The following is a 22182-nucleotide window of genomic DNA, read 5'->3' on the forward strand; positions in this document are numbered from 1 at the left end:
GTCAACTCCTTCCAAATTAACAATGTAAGTGCAGACCAGATGTGGCTTGAATTCAAAAAAATAATATTGGCAGCAATTGAGATATTTATACCAAATAAATTAACAAACAGCGGAGCTGGTCCTCCTTGGTACACACAACAGCTCAGAACACCGTAGCAGAAACAACGAAAAAAACATGCCAAATTTAAACAGACGCAAAATCTCCAACATTGGCAATCTTTTACAGATGTTCGAAATTTAGCACAGAATTCAGTGCGAGATGCTTATAATAGTTTCCACAACAAAACTTTTGTCTCAAAACCTGGCAGAAAATCCAAAAAAGATTCTGGTCATATGAGAAGTATGCTAGTGGCAAGACAAAAGACACAGTAATATTCCAGAATTTGAATCAAGAACAGCTGCGAACATGAGTAACATAGAGGTAGATATCCTTGGAGTAGTGAAGCAACTTAAATCACTTATAAAAGTAAGTCTTCTGGTCCAGACTGTATACCAGTTAGGTTCCTTTCTGAGTATGCTGATGCAATAGCTCCATACTTCACAATCATATACAACCGTTCGCTTGACGAAAGATCCATACCCAAAGAGTGAAGAGTTGCACAGGTCACACCAATATTCAAGACAGGTAGTAGGAGTAATCCACTAAATTACAAACCCATATCATTAATGTTGATATGCAGCAGGATTCTGGAACATATATTGTGTTCAAACATTATGAATTACCTCAAGGAAAATGGTCTATTGACACACAGTCGCCACAGATTTAGAAAACATCATTCTTGTGAAACAGAACCAGATCTTTACTCGCACAAAGTGGTGAGTGCTACCGACAAGTGATTTCAAATTGATTCCATATTTCTGGATTTCTGGAAGGCTTTTGACACTGTACCACACAAGCTGCTTGTATTGAAATTGCGTGCCTATGAAATATTGTCTCAGTTATGCGACTGGATTCGTGATTTCCTGTCAGAGAACTCACAGTTCATAGTAACTGATGGAAAGTCATTGAGTAAAGCAAGAAGTGATTTCTGGTGTTCCCCGAGGTAGTGTTATAGGCCCTTTGCTGTTCCTTATCTATATAAACGATTTGGGAGACAATCTGAGCAGCTGTCTTAGGTTGTTTGCAGATGACACTGTCGTTTATTGACACGTAAAGTCATCAGAGGATCAAAACAAATTGCAAAACAATTTAGAAAAGATATATCTATGGTGCAAAAATTGGCAATTGACTCTAAATAACAAAAGTGTGAAGTCATCCACATAAGTGCTAAAAGAAATCTGTTAAACTTTGGTTACATGATAAATCAGTCAAATCTAAAGGTCATAACTTCAACTAAATACCCAGGAATTACAATTACAAACAACTTAAATTGGAAGGAACGCATAGAAAATGTTGTGGGGAAGGCTAACCACAGACTGCGCTTTATTGGCAGGACACTTAGGTAATGTAACAGATCTGCCTACACTACACTTGACCATCCTTTTTTATAATACTACTGTGTAGTGTGGGATCCTTACAAGATAGGACTGACAGAGTTCAAAGAAGGTCAGCACGTATTGTATTATCACGAAATAGGGGAGAGAGTGTCACTGAAATGATATGGGATTTGGGATTGACATCATTAAAACAAAGGCATTTTTCTTGCTGTGGAGGAGTCCACTCACGAAATTCCAATCACTAACTTTCTACTCCGAATGCAAAAATATTTTGTTGACACCGACCTAGAAAGGGAGAAACAATCACTATAATATAATAAGGCAAATCAGAGCTCATATGGAAAGATATGGGTGTGCGTTCTTTCCGTGCGCTATACGAGATTGAATTAGTAGAGAATTGTGAAGGTGGTTTGATGAACACTCTGCCAGGCACTTTAATGTGATTTGCACACTATCAATGTAGATGTAGAAAACTGCTGTGTTACATTACTTGAAGTCAAAGCATAAAAGGCACACCCCATATATACATGTCTTGATAAAAATACAATGCACACAGTTGATAAAATCCTCGTATCACCCAGGCATGTTGGTGGCGAACATGATTCTCACAAGCTTGCCACACGGCACTACGTTGCTGGAATAGTATTAAAATAGAGGTGGCAGACCTACTGCAAAGTTATCTACCTCGCTGCTGGATGGTTTGTGTAGTAAATGCTAAATGATCACATGCTGTGACTACAAGCAATGAATAGCGGTGCACCAGAAATAAAGATGGACTTTTCAAAGTGGCAGATATAACAGTTAGGAATGCCACCGGGCCACACACACAAAATTACCATGTGTTTATGCTCCATATAAAATCTGTAGTAATTATATGCTGTGTGTTTACTGACAGTGAGGAAACAACTGCAATAATAAAAAAAAATATAAAACATGTACCTTTAACTAATAAAGCAATCTGACATAAAAAGAAAACTGGACTGGTGTGAGTACAAATGCTAAACTGGCCAGACTTGGATGGGCCCTGCAAAGCATCATATAAAGGAAAAAAGGGAAGGGTGCTGAACTTACTTCAAAAGTCATCCAATCCTGATGCAGATACCAGCCTCACTAGATGTGAGGTGTCTACTACAGAATCAACTGAAATGATATATACTATAAAAAAACAATGTAGATGATTACAATAAAATTAAATATATAAATGGGTCATAAGAAGGCATATATGAATATGTTATATAGCATGTAGAGGGTGTCTGTAATCCATGCTGTGGTCAAGAACTATTGTAGATGGGGGTATATAAGCAAATAGCAATAACAAAAATCAAGTGGCTAAACTGAGTCCCAGGTACATAATGGGAAATTGTCCACTTTATATGGTATTATAAAGGTTGAGGGCTAGTAGAAATCCTTAGATAACAGAAGAAATATTGAATTTAATTGATGAAAGGAGAAAATATAAAAATGCAGTAAAAGAAGCAGGCAAAAAGGAATACAAATGTCTCAAAAATGAGATCAACAGGAAGTGCAAAATGGCTAAGCAGGGATGGCTAGAGGTCAAATGTAAGGATGTAGAGGCTTATCTCACAAGGGTAAGATAGATACTGCTTATAGGAAAATTAAAGAGACCTTTGGAGAAAAGAGAGCCACTTGTATGAATATCAAGAGCTCAGATGGAAACCCAGTTCTAAGCAAAGAAGGGAAAGCAGAAAGGTGGAAGGAGTATATACAGGGTCTATACAAGGGCGATGTACTTGAGGACAATATTATGGAAATGGAAGAGGATGTAGATGAAGATGAAATGGGAGATACGATACTGCGTGAAGAGTTTGACAGAGCACTGAAAGACCTGAGTCGAAACAAGGCCCCGGGAGTAGACAACATTCCATTAGAACTACTGACAGCCTTGGGAGAGCCAGTCCTGACAAAACTCTACCATCTGGTGAGCAATATGTATGAGACAGGCGAAATACCCTCAGACTTCAAGAAGAATATAACAATTCCAATTCCAAAGAAAGCAGGTGTTGACAGATGTGAAAATTACCGAACTATTAGTTTAATAAGTCACAGCTGCAAAATACTAACTCGAATTCTTAACAGATGAATGGAAAAACTGGTAGAAGCCAACCTCGGGGAAGATCAGTTTAGATTCCGTAAAAATGTTGGAACACGTGAGGCAATACTGACCTTACGACTCATCTTAGAAGAAAGATTAAGGAAAGACAAACCTACGTTTCTAGCATTTGTAGACTTAGAGAAAGCTTTTGACAATGTTGACTGGAATACTCTTTTTCAAATTCTAAAGGTGGCAGGGGTAAAATACAGGGAGCGAAAGGCTATTTACAATTTGTACAGAAACCAGATGGCAGTTATAAGAGTCGAGGGGCATGAAAGGGAAGCAGTGGTTGGGGAGGGAGTGAGACAGGGTTGTAGCCTCTCCCCGAAGTTATTCAATCTGTATATTGAGCAAGCAGTCAAGGAAACAAAAGAAAAATTCAGAGTAGCTATTAAAATCCATGGAGAAGAAATAAAAACTTTGAGGTTCGCCGATGACATTGTAATTCTGTCAGAGATAGCAAAGGACTTGGAAGAGCAGTTGAACAGAATGGACAGTGTCTTGAAAGGAGGATATAAGATGAACACCAACAAAAGCAAAACGAGGATAAGGGAATGTAGTCGAATTAAGTCGGGTGATGCTGAGGGAATTAGCTTAGGAAATGAGACACATAAGTAGTAAAGGAATTTTGCTATTTGGGAAGCAAAATAACTGATGATGGATGAAGTAGAGAGGATATAAAATGTAGTTTGGTAATGGCAAGGAAAGCGTTTCTGAAGAAGAGAAGTTTGTTAATATCGAGTATAGATTTAAGTGTCAGGAAGTCGTTTCTGAAAGTATTTGTGTGGAGTGTAGCCATGTATGGAAGTGAAACATGGACGATAAATAGTTTGGACACGAAGAGAATAGTAGCTTTCGAAATGTGGTGCTACAGAAGAATGCTGAAGATGAGATGGGTAGATCACATAAATAATGAGGAGGTATTGAATAGAATTGGGAAGAAGAGGAATTTGTGGCACAACTTGACATGAAGAAGGGACTGGTTGGTAGACATGTTCTGAGGCATCAAGGGGTCACAAATTTAGCACTGGAGGGCAGCGTGGAGGGTAAAAATCGTAGAGGGAGACCAAGAGATGAATACACTAAGCACATTCAGAAGGATGTAGGTTGCAATAAGTACTGGGAGATGAAGAAGCTTGCACAGGATAAAGTAGCATGGAGAGCTGCATCAAACCAGTCTCAGGACTGAGGACCATAACAACAACATAAAGGTTGAGTTGGATTTTCTTGCCAGAACCTGTTGAGGCATGGTGTCTCATATCGCTCCTGTCTAGAGCCTGTGTATCGGGAGAATAACTCATGCATGCACAGTAACAGATGGTCTGAAGTGGGTACACTCAAGTACGTAGTTCTAATTTTCATCTGCTAGAGGACAGTAGTGCACAGTGACATTCAAGAAACAGGTCAAGATTTTTTTAAATTGTTCTGTTTATTTCTTGACAGCTTTTGTGTTTCTTTATGTTTGTACAGTTGTGTATATGCTTTAGTAGTGTGAATGATGCATGAATGTGGTCCAAAGTAAATATGTAGATCATTGTTCTACTGATGAATGCTGTATGAACTAGCGTGAGAAATTTTTAAGACAGTGTGAGTGCAGACGACGGGGAATTTTGTATCATAATATGTTAAGTAAGTTTATGGTAAAAGGAAAGCTAATTTGAGTGCAAATGTAAATAGTTAATGACAAAGTATAAACAAAATATCAGAATCTTAAATATTTATTTCGGGAAAAAGTACAGTTCAGAAGTGTGTTATTTGTTGATTGGTTTGTCATAGAAAGTCCGAACTAACGCAGGAGAGTAATATTTTTCTATTGGCCTTAAAGACAACTGATAAATCAGAATGGAGTATTCTTCGCGCGTATTTTCTCTTGGAGATAGAGAATGCTTACAGCAGCCTAAAGAAGTCGGAGCCCAGCCTTTCAATGGTACAGTCATGTGTAGTATGAGCTGTGAAGGAAGTTATAATTTGCCAATTTTAGTTGTGCTACATATTTCAAAACTGTTTTAAAGTGATGGCATATTCATTCCGGTGTGTTTTTTAGAAAGTACGTATTTTTTAAGTAATTTTGTGTATGAGAAAAGACAGTAATTCTGCATGGCATATTGAGCAGATCGGTGGCTAATAAGTTGAGTGCATTTGACATCGATAAACTTAATAGTACGGTGAGCATTTTCATTTAAGAACAATCCGTGCTTCATAGTTGTTCAGATTTTGGGAAATACATTACCATAAACTTGCGTGACTGTGTTATGATCAGCATGAGCTTGGCAGTGAACTTTTACATTATCAAGGTTCAGAATATACTGAAGTTTTCCCAGTATTTCCACCTTTCATTCAAAATTAAGACCTTTTCCCGATTCTTGGAATAGTCACGTTGTGCGAGTTGCAGTACAGTAGGTTTCTGCTTGACTTTCCTACCGGCGATCTGCTGCAATGAGTTCACAGGTAGATCCAGGTACAGGATGAAAGGAAACACGCCACCGCACTGTTAAGTGTTGTAACATGCCGTAAGTACTTTACCATAAAAAGCCTTTGCAATATTACCAGCCTGTTCCTCACTACAGAGTGACATTCCTCATTCCAACAAACTGCAGGCTATGTCTTGTGCTAATGTGAGACCCTAAGAATGGATGACATTTGAAACGTGATAAATCCATGATGCTGACTTTATTAGTGTTTAAAATCAGTCATTTCTCTGTACACTTCACAGTTTGCCATGGCAAATACCCATTTCAGCTGTGTTCTGTCTGACATGTAAACCCAAATGGAAAAGTGTTAACTCACATGGAGGTCATCCTTAACTTCCCACTGAACCATGTCTACAACAGCAGAAAAGTAGAATGAGAGCTTTTTGCTTCTGGAGAACATTGCAACAAATGTTGAAATATGACTCAGATCTTGTATTCAGATGAAATGCGTTTCCTCACCTTATAAAATTTGCTATTACTTGATTCCTTGGCCTAGTGATGGCTCATGGCCGATAATGACCAATGAAGTATTCTAGAAGGAGGAATGGATTAATTAGATGACTTTGTCTTGCATTCAACAAGTTCATTTGGCTAGAGAAACATGGAGCATACTATGACTCTCCTATGGACATTTTCTATCACAGCATTTACTTTTGTGGACAGATCAGAGCCAAAGGCAGGGGGATTGGTATGTTTTACAAATGAACATTGCTATTCTGTCTTCGTCCTTTCTCTCCCTACACATGTCCTAAAGCATGCACATTCCACAGTAGAATATGTACATTTCTATCGGTGAGGTTTCAAGTTCTCTTGTTATTCTGCATAAGTGGGTAGTCTGACATAAATATATTATGTGTTTGATGGACTAACTGACCCATTCAGATATTGTTGTCTCTATCTTTTGTGACAAAATATTCATCGCCAGGCACTACCCTGGTTCTAACTTGCAGTTTAGTGAGTGTGTTTTCAAGTCTGTTATTATTTTTCTTTGTACTTTCTTATACTTTTGGTGTCAAATTTAGATACTTCACAAAGTAGCATTTGCAAGTACATCTATCATTTAGTGCAGCAGTAAGCAGTGTCTGCATATGTACACCTGCTCTTTTACTTACGTATTCAGGGCTTAAGAAAATTATGTAAATACTTGAGCTGTAGTGATTTATACATTATCTGCACCTATACTTTGAGAAGTAATAGGCACTCCATGCTTGATACTGTGTACATTTCTAAACAGATCACAAATACTTGTGGAGCTGAGTATGCTGCACCCTTTGTTGTATTTTGCAGGGCAGTGTGGTGTGTTGACATTGTCACTTACAGTACCTCTAGGGTTTAGAATATAAAGCCACACTTTAAAAAAAGTCGAGTGTGCCCAACATTAACATATTTAAGTAGTACTGCTGAGTTGAACATTCATGTAGAAGCAGTAGTTATTTTTTGAATTTTTTGTTAACAATTTTTATTGAGTTTTGAAGATTACAGTGTCACTAATTCTTCCATTTCTCCTGAAAATCTGTTGTACTGACATTTAAGTTTTCTGCACATCACAACACCCTTGCTACAACAACTATGCAGCTCTTATGTAACGAGATACTTTCTTCCCATTAGGTTGTTTGGTTAACTGGAAACAGCAGCATCCACAAAGAATTCTCCATTGCAAAGATGCCTTCAGGATACATAGCCCTAGCTTTTAAAGTATACAGAAGGAGAGATATTCTTAAATGTGCTTTTTATCTACATACATATCTATCAGTCACAACAGAGGTATTTTTTCACAAAAGATGAGCCCTGTTAATTTTTTAACTGAAATTTAATCATCTTTCTATATAGCTTTGGTGTCAGAGCTCCGCAAATACCCACTAAAACAGCCAGTAGACTTGTTATTTTGGTTGTTAGATTCAGGTTGGTCCTATAAGACAAAAGAGTAATTGCAGTCAAGCCAAACAGAACCCAACCTACTTCGGCAAGCTTAATGCAACTGAGGTGCTCAAGATGCTCCAGTTATAAAAAAACTAATGTCCATTATAATTCAACAGCCACTCACCTCCCTTACACACAGCTCACCTCAAGGCTGAAAACTATATTACACAAAATTCAGTCTGCATCATAGCCAAGAGCCCAGTTCCCTGCAATATCTAACATTCTACCATTAGACAAAATGGAGGTCACTGGTGTATTTTCTGTCTGCCATGACTGGTGACAGTAAACAGGTTCATGAAGTATTGCAAATAAAGCATAAAAAATGGAAAGACACACTGTGTTATCATTTGTGGCCTTGTTGCTGATTAACAAATAATGAAATTTGATCAACAGATGGGTGGTTAACATTATGGTAGGTGAGTAATTTTGGCACAAATGAAACATAATGTAAAATATGCACTTTGAGGAATTATCAGAAGATAGTGAGCTGTGGTTCAGCAGCCATGATATAGACTGGACGTCAAATCGCACAGCTCTTAGCCATCTGATTTTCAAACTGTTATTTTATTTGGCTACCAGTTTATCTGACTACAGTGGCAGATTTTGGTTGAAGTAATCACTGTATCAAGCAGAAACATACAGACACCAGTATTTGAATGCTGGTCCCTATTTTGACCAGAACCGAGGTTGGAATCTGCCTACAAGTTGGTCAGAGGGTCTGAAGATGGCATAGCAAATCGCCAAAACTGGTAGCCAAATAAAATAACAGTTTGGAAATTAGATGGCTGAAAGGAGTATCATTTGACATCCTTTACTGAACAGCCAAGTCCTGCAACCATCTTTGAAAAGATGGACATACAGAGGCATGATATAGATTAGTTATATGTTATACTAAATGAAAAAGCACACCTGGGAGAAAACAGTTAAAGCACAGTGCCTTAAACTGAGAAAAATTGCACATATTACACTTTGTTACTATCCGTGTTACAAGTGAAAAACAGGGTTTTAAATCAAATAAATACATTTTTCTACAAAAATATACAAAAATATTTGTCTATGGAATAGAGGAAGTTGTCCACAAAAAATGATTTCAGCTTAGATTAAAAAAATTGTTTAGACACCTTCCGACATTTTATGTTATTTGGCAAATTATCAAAGATGCCTTATCTTAAAAGTAACAACTGACAGGCTCATTTCTTCAAAGTGAATAGTGTCTTTGACCTTAAAGTATGATTGCCTTGTTGAACACACTGTGCATCCGCAACCTACCCAACACTGTACAAAAGCTTTGAAGAACAGGAGCCAGCAAGCTCCACCTGCTCGTTATCTGTAGTATAGCCAACTGACGAAACTGGAAGCCTGAGGCATTTGATCATCAACTCATTTGAGCAGAATGGATAACTTAAGTGTCTGATCTACAGTAGTAGTCACAAATCACTCAAAATCTTTAAAAACCACTAAATTTTGAAACACTCAGAATTTGTTGAGGATAGTTAAAACTGTCAAACATCATTTGAAGCTGAAGATATCTGCCTACAACCACAATCAGTCAGATGCTAGGAAGCATATTATACCATAACTGATTTTCCTAGACACACCTCCAGATGTTCATAAATTCAAATCTTACATTTGTGGAGGCAAGGGAAGGCACATTACAGTATCCTCATGCTCAACAAATCATTATTCGACATCTCCATCTTGAAAGGTGTAATACACTGCAATGAACAATGCCTCTTCAAGGGAAAGTGCACTGTCATCTAAAAAAAATTCATATACATTACAATTTACCATTCCTTGGAGTGCGATCACAGACCAGACTAAAAGTCACAACATGACTGCCCAAACTATTGTAGAACTTTCATTTTAACAGTTAAAAGAAAATAGCTTGGATTGTATACTTGCATTGTGTTTTGAACACTTAAAAATATCCTGTGGTAAGAAATAGAAAAAAAGTAGACTACTTAGATCACAGTAAATGGCTGTTAGTCATGGAACTACTCTTCTTTGCATTCATCTGGTTCACATGAGGTCTGGTGTTAATGTTTACCACAGTTTTTTTGTTTATGCACTTCCTTCATGATGTTTATTTTTCCACAGTGTTCTGCAGATACATATTCACCTGTTGAACCCATTTGTAACTGAGGTCTTAGTGACAGTAATACAGTAACAATGCCCTTTCATGCCCTCATTTCTGTGTAAGTGAATTAACTTTTCATCCACTGTTGTATGGAGCAACTGATTTTTACCCATAACTTTTTATGCTGTTATGATACTAGAGACAATAGCTCTAGATATTCCTAGTGGCTTCGGGGTTGTTTTCTCAAATGTTCATACTAAATCTGCACTAACAACTCACCACAGTTGCAAAATTGTAAGAGTAGAATACCTTACCTATCACAGACATATATGGAAACTCTCACAATGTTTCATATGATATAATGGGAAAAGTAAAAATAATGACAAATTTCTTATAGGTGAGGAGGACAAAAGAAAGAAGGGGGAAATAATGAAAATGAAGTGTTTGTTGCAAACAGTCCATATTATTTAGTCCAGTTGCCACATTTTGAACCTACTTTCAGCATTAGGCTAATTATAAATGTCATCCCATTCAACATATTGAAACCTGTTCCAAAGTCTTATATTGCCATTTCGTCAACTAGTCTCATTGTTTTTCAGTGACTGAATCTGAACTGTGAATGCAATTAAGATATTTGTTTATGAGATGTGAATGCAGTTAAGTTATGTAATGTGACTTTTTATTAAGGGTGGAGAAAAACAACCTGATAATAAGGTCAGAGCAGGGTATGAGATATCAAATTCAGCAAAATTTCATAGACAGTAGTGGTGCTACAATCATAAAAGGCAGCTAATCAGTTATGAGTACATGGAAATTTGTACAGTAAACGAACAAGTTTGAATGTGCCCAGAGGTGTGGTTTTTCAGTTGCTACTACGTTATGCTGTGGTGGTTGTCACTTGAGAGAAATGGGAATGTTTACACCCAACAAGGCTGAATAAAAGATGTCACGCAACAGTGGGCAGACTGGAATTGAACTCTTTCATTTTGCAACAATGCCTCCAACCAGTGTCACAGCAAGAGCTCACAAACTCGGTGTTAGTGATAGGTTTGTTTGGAATGTCACAAAGGAAAACAGTTTACATCTTTAGCATTCATAAAGAGCCAAGCTTTAAGAGCAGAGGATTATTATCCTATGTGAGAACTTATTTTTCTGTCTGTGCATTAAGGCAGTGCTAATATGCCTTATCCTGTTTACAGATAAGGCAATTTTCATTAGGGAAGCAGTATTTAATGTCCAGAGCTGTCACCAGTGGGCGCATTAAAATTTCTGTTACATTTATGAACAATACAATTATTCACAATTTTTGCAAGTGGAATTGCACATACTGTCAGAAGTTGTTCCACGGCAAAAATGCCTAAGGATGTTGGTCCAATTGGGTGGTGCTCTGCTGCATTCCACTATAGTACCGTATTTACTCGAATCTAAGCCGCACTCGAATCTAAGCCGCACCTGAAAAATGAGATTCGAAATAAAGGAAAATAAAAAAAAAAAATAATTCCGGAATCTAAGCCGCACCTGAAATTTGAGACTCGAAATTCAAGGGGAGAGAAAAGTTTTAGGCCTCACCTCCAAATCGAAACAAAGTCGGTCCATTGTAATATGAGACACAATTTAGGTCGAATGAATGACGATACAGCTACAGTAGTTTGGTTCGAGTCGTAAGCTTAACAGTTAAGCTTTACCAGGTAGCCATTGCTATGCGTTAGGCGCTCCGTCCGTATTTATACGGGTACACTTCCTTTTCCACGTGCTTCGTCTGGTTTGAATCGATTGCTTATTTTGCTTTGATCTGATAAGTGACGTTTTCTTTGTTATACGTGTTTACGTCACTCTAAGCTGAAAATGCATTACTGTACTGTGTCATGCATTGTTTGTCGCATTCTGATAGTGCATGTTTACGGCCTGTTGCCGCTCGCGGCATGGCTTGCTTTTGTGCGCGCTACCGCCGCATACAATTAAAAAAAAAAAGAGAGAGAGGAATCGTCTCATTAGCGAAACAATGGCAAGAGACTGCTATTTGTTGTTACTTACACTGCTGCTTTCTTTGATAATGATCAACAAGAACCAAATAATAGACTGCGTATGACAGAACATGTGCTGAACGAGAGTTAGGCGAAAATTTTTCTCAGTTTGAAAATCTTTGCGGCCACTTCTTTAGTACATCAAATTCTGCACAGAAATTAGAGTCATCTTAGATTTAAAAATCTAGTCAGTTGCCGTGCTTAATTTCTGACTGTATCACTATTAGGCATAAGAATAAAATGAATATAAACATGACACGATACGTATATTCTTCCGCATTTACTGTTGTGTCACTCTAGTTTCGTAGTTTGTCAGACAGGATTTAAATGAGATAGCAGCAAACACGAAAGAATACATGGCAAAATGTTTATATTCGCATTATTCTTATGGTGAAGAGAATACTGCATGTGATTCACATTTCATCAGGTTCCTATTAGCAACCATCTCTTCTCACAGTCAGGAAAAAATTCAGAACGTAAAGTTGGCCATATTGAGAAACATCCCAAACAGTCCTGTCAGTCGGATTTTCGTAGTATATTGAAATTCTGCTACATTCGAAGATGAACAATATGGAATTCGTATTTACTTCGTTGGATAATGTATGAAAATGCAGTGGTTGAAACTCGGGGCGGAGAAAAAAAAGCTCGTCTTCCACCTTTTTTTTAAATTTATCTACTGACGCAGAGGTTTTGGCGCCAGTATTTATCTTTGTGCCTACAAAGCATGCCTGTGTAGCGGGACATATATTCAACGGCAGAAGTTAGTTGTGGCGGCACCTACCAACATTTTTCAGAACTTCCGCTTGCTTTGCACTCGATTCTAAGCCGCAGGTGGTTTTTTGGATTGCAAAAACCGGAAAAAAGTGCGGCTTAGATTCGAGTAAATACGGTAGTCAGATGACATTAAAATTAAGTGCTCAAGCACGTGCTGGCTGGGCACAGTGGTCTCTGAGAATGGCCTCCCAGATTGGCCAGTTTAACACCACTTGACTTTTTGTGTGGGATTTTATGAAAGGCAGTATCTACAAGACACCAGTCAAGAGCTGGATGCAAGAATTTTTGAGGCCACAACAATCATTCACAACATGACACAAATTTTTGAGCAGTTCCCCAATCATTTCTTCAACGATAACAATTTTGTAGCAATGTTCAAGACAGGGATCTCTAACATTTTCCAAAAAAAGTGTGATATGATAAAAAAGTCTTTAAAATTTAATTTCTGTTTTCTTTTTGCCCACTATCTCAGTTCACACTTACTTATCTGTTGAACATGATTCTAAAATTCATTCACACCCTCTGTTCATTAAAACATGTGGCCTTTAGATTTCATTCTTTAATAACACTGTGCCTTACTCTACCACATGTCGAATATCTTACTGCAATGTTCTTTCTGCAGCACAGCTTATTATCTAACAAAATTAATGTCATTATTACACTTTTAGAGCAGTTGATTTAGCAGTCAAGCCATAGCATAACAGAAAATTTGCATCTATCATAACCAGCCATGGATAGGAATTGGAAGTATGCCCAGCTTTGAGCATTCAGCTAAAACCATTATTTATCTTCAAATAATTTAAGTAATAGCTTTGCACTTCAGCATAACAGGTATTAGCTTGGGCAAGTCAGTTTAAATGCATACACTTCCACAAAGCTCATCACTGGCTGGTTGTCATTTCATGGCCATAGTTTCATAATCATGCAGTTCCAACTTATCGATATTTGGAAAATTTTGTTCAATTTACTCTTATCTTACTATAGGATTGTATTTCTCCATCCTGTATGACGTAAGCTGATTAACCATTTGCTACAGGATTGGCAAGTCTTCATTTTCCTTCAAATTTTTATATTCAAAAATTACTTATCGCAATATTATTACCTTCAGCTTTTTGATTACGGAAATTAAAGACTGTTGCTAACTCGTAAGTGTCTAAAAGCCATTTTTGGCCCCTTTTTCTGTCAAAATGTTTTTATTCTTCTGTTTCTACGAGAGAACCTGTAATTTTCAACCACTTTTCAGTATTAACTAATGAGTGTAGACAGCAGTATGTTGTCTGTAGGAATGAAAAGTCACGTGGAAACAAATTCTCTCAGGAATGCTACAGGGGTCTGTCCCGTACCCACTCTTGGTCTCCTTACATATCAACGACATGTCATTGGTTCTGTCTTTCAGAAGATATCATTTCTATGTTGATAAACTGCACCTTTACTTAAGTTTTGGATCCAATGATATCAGTACAAAACCATCATCCAAATTAATTACAATCTACCTTCTGAGTACAGATGGGTGAAAAACTGTGCCTATGCTTAGATGTGACGAAGTCTCAAGTAATTTCAGTATCTCAGAATATAATTAGTCCTGACTTATGCAATTATTGCTACCAATACTTCATGATGGCAGCCCACTATTGCATCAGAATGTGTGAAGAACATGGGTTTAGCATTAGATTAACATATCAACTACATAGAAAATACTGCCACCACACGTAGGAAGACTTCTGCTTGTCTCTATGCACTCCAGAAATTTTGGAACATACTCCAACATGATATGAAATGAAAACTTGATTATCATTCACCCCTACGTCTACCTCCCTGACACATCATTAAGCACCCCTCCCAGTACCACATCACCATCTCATCATAATTGCAATGCAAGGTCTCACATATCTAGTGTGCTAGCTGTATCTATCCATAACATTAAAACACTGTCAAATTACTTCTCAATTTAGCTATCAGCCTCTGGGACACTCAACCTTGCACTCTATGCTCAATTACAAATAATGTAGCATTTAAGATAAAGTCAGAGCACTTCCTTTTCTCATACTCCTCATTTTCTCTATTAGATTAACATTGCTCTCCATCAAACAGTAAAGCAAACACTCACTTCTTCTCCCAGTCACATTTCTTTCTCTTTTTATTTTTCAGTCAACACCTCCATTTTTCTCCTTTCTTCAGTGGTACAGTCATAGCTTGCTTTCTCTCCTCTCTTGTCCATTGCTATCATGGCCCATAGTCTAAAACTTACCTGTAAATTGATTTTATTATTCCACTCTTCACAAAAACATAAACTATGTTTTTTTTCTGCAACAGCTATTACAGTTTTTATTATTTGTTTCATAAATATTTATAAGTATTCATATTAAATCTAAGACCCTTAAAACAAGTGGCATAATGAATGTAACATAAAATAAGCAGAATTCCTACTTATATATAATGCTTTCCTAAACACATTTCTCATGCTTTTTGAGAGTAGCTTTCCGTTAGAATGTTCTAGCAATAAAAGATAGCCCGGGTGGCTGACTAGTGGGATAAGGGTATCATGTAGAACAAAGCGAGAATTATATCAAAATGATACAAGTAGTTAAAATCAAGCTACAGTAGCCCAATGCACATTCACAAATGTGAGGCAGCATGTGAAGGTTGCTGTGTGTGGACAGGTTACTCCTGTAACCGAAATTGCAGATCTGAAGATGGTTCTAGAGGAACCGAAAATAGTCATGTGAATAAACATTCTTGCAATCAAGACAGATTATGAGTAACATTATCTGGTCAGCAGCACAAGGTCGACGATATAAAGTCAGTTCATAGTAAAAATATTTCTGTTACTGATAAATCAGATATTTGTACAGTATTTAACAACCATTTTCTGAGCATTGCTGGTGACTTAAATAAAAATTTAGTTTCTACATGGAATCATATAACTCTCTTGGCAAATGCCTTTCAGAGACTGATGTCTGAAATACTTCTCTGTGATACTGACAAGGGGAAGATTGAGTCAATAACTAAATCACTGAAGACTAAGGACTCTCATGGATATGATGGAGTGCCTAGCAGAATATTAAAGTACTGTGCTGTATATGTTAGTCATATTTGTAATTTTTCCTTTAGGAACGGTCAGTTTCCTGAACGATTAAAATACTCAGTAGTAAGGCCACTTTATAAAAAGGGAGAAAAGGGTAATGTAGACGATTTTAGACCTATTTCTATGCCATCAGTGTTTGATAAAGTTATTGAAAAGGCTGTGTATGTAAGGATAATTGATCATTTTATATCACATAATTTGCTATCAAATGTACAGTTTAGCTTTAGAAGTCATTTAACAACTTTTTTCTCTGTAAGGTACTGGATGGGTTAAACAAAAGGTTTCGAACACTACCCATATATTTTGATTTAAGTAAGGTGTTTGATTGTGTTGATCACAAAATATTGCTCCAGAAGTTGGGCCATTATGGAGTATTGGGAGTAGCTCACAATTTGTTCACCTCTTATATTAACAACAGCCAGCAAAAGGTCCATTATTCGCAGTGTTGAGAATGGCTGTGATATGGGGTCTGAGTGTGATACGGTCAAATGGGGGGTGCCCCAGGGATCAGTGTTGGAGCCACTCCTCTTCTTTATTTATTTAAATGATATGCCCTCTAGTATTATGGGTAATTCTAAAATATTTCTGTTTGCTGATGACACTAGCTTGGTAGTAAAGGATGTTGTGTGTAACATTGCTTGGTTTCACATAGTACAGTTTATGACATAAGTTCATGACTTGTAGAAAATAAACTAATGCTAAATCACAATAAGACTCAGTTTCTACAGATTCTAAGACACAATTCAACAAAACCCGACGTTTTAATTTCACTGTATATGATTAATGAACTGAACAGTTCAAATTTCTACATGTTCAGATAGACAGTAAACTGTCGTGGAAAGCCCATGTTCAGGATCTTGTTTAAAGACTTAATGCTGCCATTTTTACCATTTGAACGGTATCTGAAGTAAGTGATCGTCCAACACGAAAATTAGTTTACTTTGCTTATTTTCATTCACTCATATAATATGGTATTATATTTTGGGGCAACTCTTCCCATTCTAAAAGGATATTTTTGGTTCAGAAACGGGCAGTTTGAGCAATAAGTGGTGTAAGTTCGTGAACCTCTTGTCAACCCCTGTTCACTAGACTGGGTATTTTGAGATTGGCATCTCAATATATGCATTCTTTACTGCCGTTTCTTGTTAACAATGTCAGGTTATCCCCAAGAATAAGCAGCTTTCACTCAGTGAATACTCAGCAGAAATCCAACCTGCATTAGGATCAAACTTCCTTAACTCTTGTGCAGAAAGGTGTGCAGTATACTGCTGCATCCATTTTCAATAAGCTACCACAATAATTCAAAACTCTTATCTGTAATCCATGCACTTTCAAATCGAAACTGAAGAGTTTCCTCGTGGGTCACTCCTTCTATTCTGTTGAGGAGTTCCTTGAAAAAGTAAGCTGATTCTTATATTATATTGTTAACTGTGTTTACTGAAACTTATAGTTTGACTTTTTTGGGTTCATAAACATCTTATTTTTATCTGTTATTACTTTTATGTTGTAATTTCATGTACTGACATGTTCCATGACCTTGGAGACTTGTTCCTCAATTTGATCCTACAGAACTTTATGCGTAAATAAAATAAAATAAAAGGCCTAATGGTCATAATCTTTCCACGGTAAAAAAATTAAGATATTTGTACTGACCAACAAAGAATGGACTTATTTCTACATTTTTCAATTTATGCTCATTTCTCATGAATACAATCACATAATATTTAACCATATTTGAGCTACACTCATACAAAAATAGTTTATAACCACCAAATTCAGATTTCAATCCTAATAGTGTTCGGAGACTCAGATGACATCAATTTGCTTCTACATCTCAAGATCTTCTAAGCAATCAATCATTTCTTTGATTTTTAATATATAATGAACGTAAATGTTACTTATCTTTTAACTCTTTAAATAATGATGTATTTCAACTCACTAAGAATAACAGTGGGTCGTCCTGCAAGACCACAGTTTTCCAGCTTCAGCACCTGCAACTGAGTGCCAATTCGTAGGGCTCGGCTAAGTATAGGCATGAACTGTTCATTTAATGTTAAGTTCCTTGCCTCAAGCTGCTCTAGGCACAGGGTCTGAAAGAAAAATATGATATAAGAATATTGTTTCATTCAAAAACACTGCTTTAGTAGAATTTTGTTTTCATGTTATTTTGAGATTAAAATTCATGTAATTTTGAGCTATACCTATTTATAAAACAAAAACATGTACCAATGCTGCTTTTAAAACTGGGGAAGGAAACTATTTTTTCCTAGAGTGTGGAGTACAAACTCTGTAGTAGAAAATGTCCACAGGATGTGCTCTAAGAAATCTCACAGGTACTGATTACACAATGAAGAATCTTGAATACAATTTTATTTGCTCCTTTATGATTACATTGTGTACTGTAAATGTATATGTAATATAGAACACATCAAAAATAGAAACCATTCATTATCACTTGCTTTCTAAGAAGTGACCATTTTGATTACACTCTCTAACATCACTTATAAAGAACAATGTACAAAAATTTGATTTAATAGGTGATCTTTAACACTCTAAAATTCTTTGAGTTTCTTTGTCAAGTTACTGCCATGTATACTATCATACAGGTTTTAGGATAAGTTCTTAGTAACCTGATATCAGAGTACAGAGGTCCTTTATGAAGTAGTGTCAATTGGTTGGGTATGCTTTGTACATCATTCTTCCACAGCGCTTTGCGGGTGTGTGCACTAGCATTTCAAATTGACTTTGACCTCTCTTTCATGATGTATATTATTGTTTTATATAAGTACAAAGGTGTACAAGTTAAATGCCTAGATTTCTGAAGCAGTTTCTGCATGTTTCAGAAGTTCTTCTGAAAATGATTCTAATTGCCAGTTTGTTGTTGTTGTTGTTGTTGTTGTTGTAATGTCAATGGTCTCTTTGTTTCCCCACACTGTCACAGTATAACCCAGGCACAGTTCAAAGAATCCATGGTACACTGTACATAGAAGCTATTTGCATACTGCAATAGCTGTTTCAACGTAAATATGATGGATCTGAGTTTCTTACAGACAAAATTAATATGCTGTTTCCATTTCAACTCCATTATCCACAGAATCTAGTGGATTCTACTTCTTCCAAGTTTCTATCACCAACCTCGAAATCCATTTGTACATAGTTCTCTTGGTTGATGAACACTGTATATATAATCTGTTTTGGGTTATATCACTGTATTTTCCATGAGCCATTGAGCTGCAGTGTTTCAGAAATATATGCTCTTCTCTCCAGAGGTTGCACATTTTGGTCACTGTTCCTTATTGTCAAGTCATATGCATACAACATTTTCTTCTCATTCTCTTCAGCACCTGTATCAGGCTGTTCCTGCTCGCTGACACACCTGCCTGCCTTCCTTCCTTCAAGCAGCAGGGCAGGCACAGGCACAAGTGAGCAGCAGAGGACAAATGGCTGACACACAGGCAGTCTCACAGCTGGGCCATAAATGTATAGAATCGTGCTACAATGGCAGAGCGCAGGCCAAGCAGGTCGCACATGTGCAGCACATATGTAATCAGGCTGTCTTGCAGGTAGCCTGCACTACTTGTGCCTGCATGTGGGCAAGCTAACGAGCGCTAGTGATGGCCCATGCCCTTTGGCCCTGCATTAGAAGAGTCTGACCTATATCATTTACAAACAGATTAAATAGTAATGGCCCCATTACTGAACCCCATGGAACTCTATACTTGGTGGCTTTGATTTTTTACTGGTAGGAGTTGTATATTGATATATACTGTTTCCTGTTGCATTGGTATGATTGCATCCATTCTTGTGCTTGCAGCCATATGGTTTATGGTTCTATAAACACAGCTTTCATTATTTGCTTTGAATGCACAAATTTTTCCAAGGGTTTTAAAGAGAATATTTATAAAATTCAGTCAATATTAAATCATATTTTTGTAAGTTACTACCAAAATATTGCAATAAGCATCATTATTATCCTCCATAAAATATTGAAAACTTAATACCTTCTATTTCTTGTAAACCCATAGCGCAAATGAAGCACTGAATCTATTTCATTTGAGCTCAAATAGAAAAGTCAGTACAAAGGTAAGCACAATCACATTTAAACAAACCAAGAGTCTCATAGTAAAAGATTCACTGCTTGGGGTGAATCCAGTTCACTAGAAAATCCATAGCCATTTGACAATCACATAACTTATGTTACCCAATCAGCACAGTGACACATTTCCATCAGATGAACATGATGCCAGCAAATAACTATCAGTGCATTCCTATCAGATGAATATGATGTCAGAAATCTCTTCATTTTAGTGCTAATGATCAAAACTGCACAAGAATGTTTTACTAATAACCACTAATGAGGCTGTAAAATGTATGCAAGAATGAGTTGTTAAATCATACAAAATATGATATTAAATTCTTGAAATACATATTTTCGGTAAGCAATTTATCTATCCATGTCATGAATGAATATCTAACACTACCATTCATGAATGTGTGTAGTTTAGTAACTGTAACAGACACTCAGTGTTCGTTGTTCACTGACTGTACCAATGAGGAGGAGAACTGTGTCATGTTAACAAGGTACTGCAGTCTGTTAACACCCTGGGCTTTCACATGTCACTGCGGCTTTACTGAATCTTGTTAGATAGTAATCACTCATCTCATCCCAGCTTGCCACTAAAATTAACGCACTGTAGAATCAGGGGTTTACAAACATAATGCTACAAAATACATCTTTTGAGATGAAGACAAAAGAAATTTTGTAATAGTAGAAACACTTATCATTGCCACCACCAAATTTACATTGCTGATAACTGTGATGCCTTATGGTTCTTAGAGTACGTTTACATTCATTCAACAATTGCCAGCTTTAACATTAAGACAGTGGAGAAGTAGATACATCAAAATGGCTACTTTTGTAGATATGTTGTTATGACTCTAAACCCTCGAAATGTTCATGTGATTAACTATGGTCATCTATTGGGATTGGGAGAAATCTGTTTTGGAAAGAAAATACCCATCAGGTGGTCAGTTACAGAACACATGGAAGTTTGTTTTGCTGGTACTGAGATTTTCTTGTGGCCTGTCATATACTCTTAGCAGTGGTGTTTTTGTTTGAGACAACAAACCTTGTTATATTCTCCACATACTGCAGGAACTTTTGCTTTTATTCCACTATGGAGTTTAGTAAATAGTTTTCCATCAGTTATTTTACACTGTCATGATAGTATGTATAATGGTCCTAGATATTCCTAACAAATTAGAAATTGTTGTTCAAGAAGTTTGAACCACAAACACATTGACAACAATTGCTTATTACAAGACCTGAGGTTTGTTATGATTGAGGATCATCCTAGACCACAACAACCTAAGACATTCTGGTGACTAGGAACACTTTCAGAAATGTCATAACACAATTGTAAACCACATAATGTCAAAAGATTAGAGACAAATCATTTAAACAAGTTCCACAAACAACATATTTACAAAAGGTGGCCATATTATTTGGTACAACCTGTGTAGGAGTGTTTATTACTCTTGTTTCAACATGTGCAGGAACTAGAATAAAGAAAAAATATGGTTATGTATGTTCTATTGTATCTTCTTCTAGCAGTGACAAAGATGCAGTAAGTCTGATCCACCACTTGGTAAGGATGTCAATATCACTGGCACAGTGCAAACTGCTGGGAGTCATGACCTGACAGAGGTTATACATTATTCTGTAGACAGGTGTAGATGCTGAGAGCACTGGGAAATTCCGTCAACAAGCAACTTATCTAGTCTCCCACCGTGTAGACCAAAGCAGATCACTTTGCTTCAAACAACTGCTCGGAACATGCCACATTAGGCCAGTTTCACCAACGACTGCAGGTGGTCCGGACAGGCAGTCTTGTAAAGTACTTTTGATTACTTTTCTGAAAGCCGTCTTCAGCAGCTAGTCTAACAGTACAGCCAAGATGCAATGGAAATATTTTAGACCTTGTAGCTTCAAATAGGCTGGACCTTATTGATGACGTCAGTATAATGACAGGGATTACTGACCATAATGTCATCAAAACGGCAATGGTAATTGAAGTTAATAAATCCATCAAGAAGGCTTGGAGATTATTTCTGATAGAAAGAGTAGATAAGCAGTTGTTAGCATCCCACTTAGAAAATGAATGGACACTGTTTAGCTCCAGTATGATGGACGTAGAGGAATTATGTGCAAAGTTTAAATGGATTGTAATTCATGCGCTGGAGACGTATAGACTAAGTGGCTAAATGATGGAAAAGACCCA

General features: G+C 36.9%; 1 protein-coding gene across 1 annotated transcript in view; it reads right to left on the minus strand.

Annotated features, from left to right (window-relative positions):
- Positions 1-22182, minus strand: part of LOC126469749 (protein phosphatase 1 regulatory subunit 37) — a 242527-nt gene that overhangs the window by 76667 nt on the left and 143678 nt on the right. The window contains exon 5 of the mRNA XM_050096963.1: positions 17841-17991. Coding sequence (XP_049952920.1) covers positions 17841-17991 — 151 coding nt within the window. The remainder of the gene's footprint in view (positions 1-17840; positions 17992-22182) is intronic.

This window comes from Schistocerca serialis, chromosome 3 (assembly GCF_023864345.2).
Source record: "Schistocerca serialis cubense isolate TAMUIC-IGC-003099 chromosome 3, iqSchSeri2.2, whole genome shotgun sequence".
Taxonomy (NCBI): Eukaryota; Metazoa; Arthropoda; class Insecta; order Orthoptera; family Acrididae; genus Schistocerca; species Schistocerca serialis.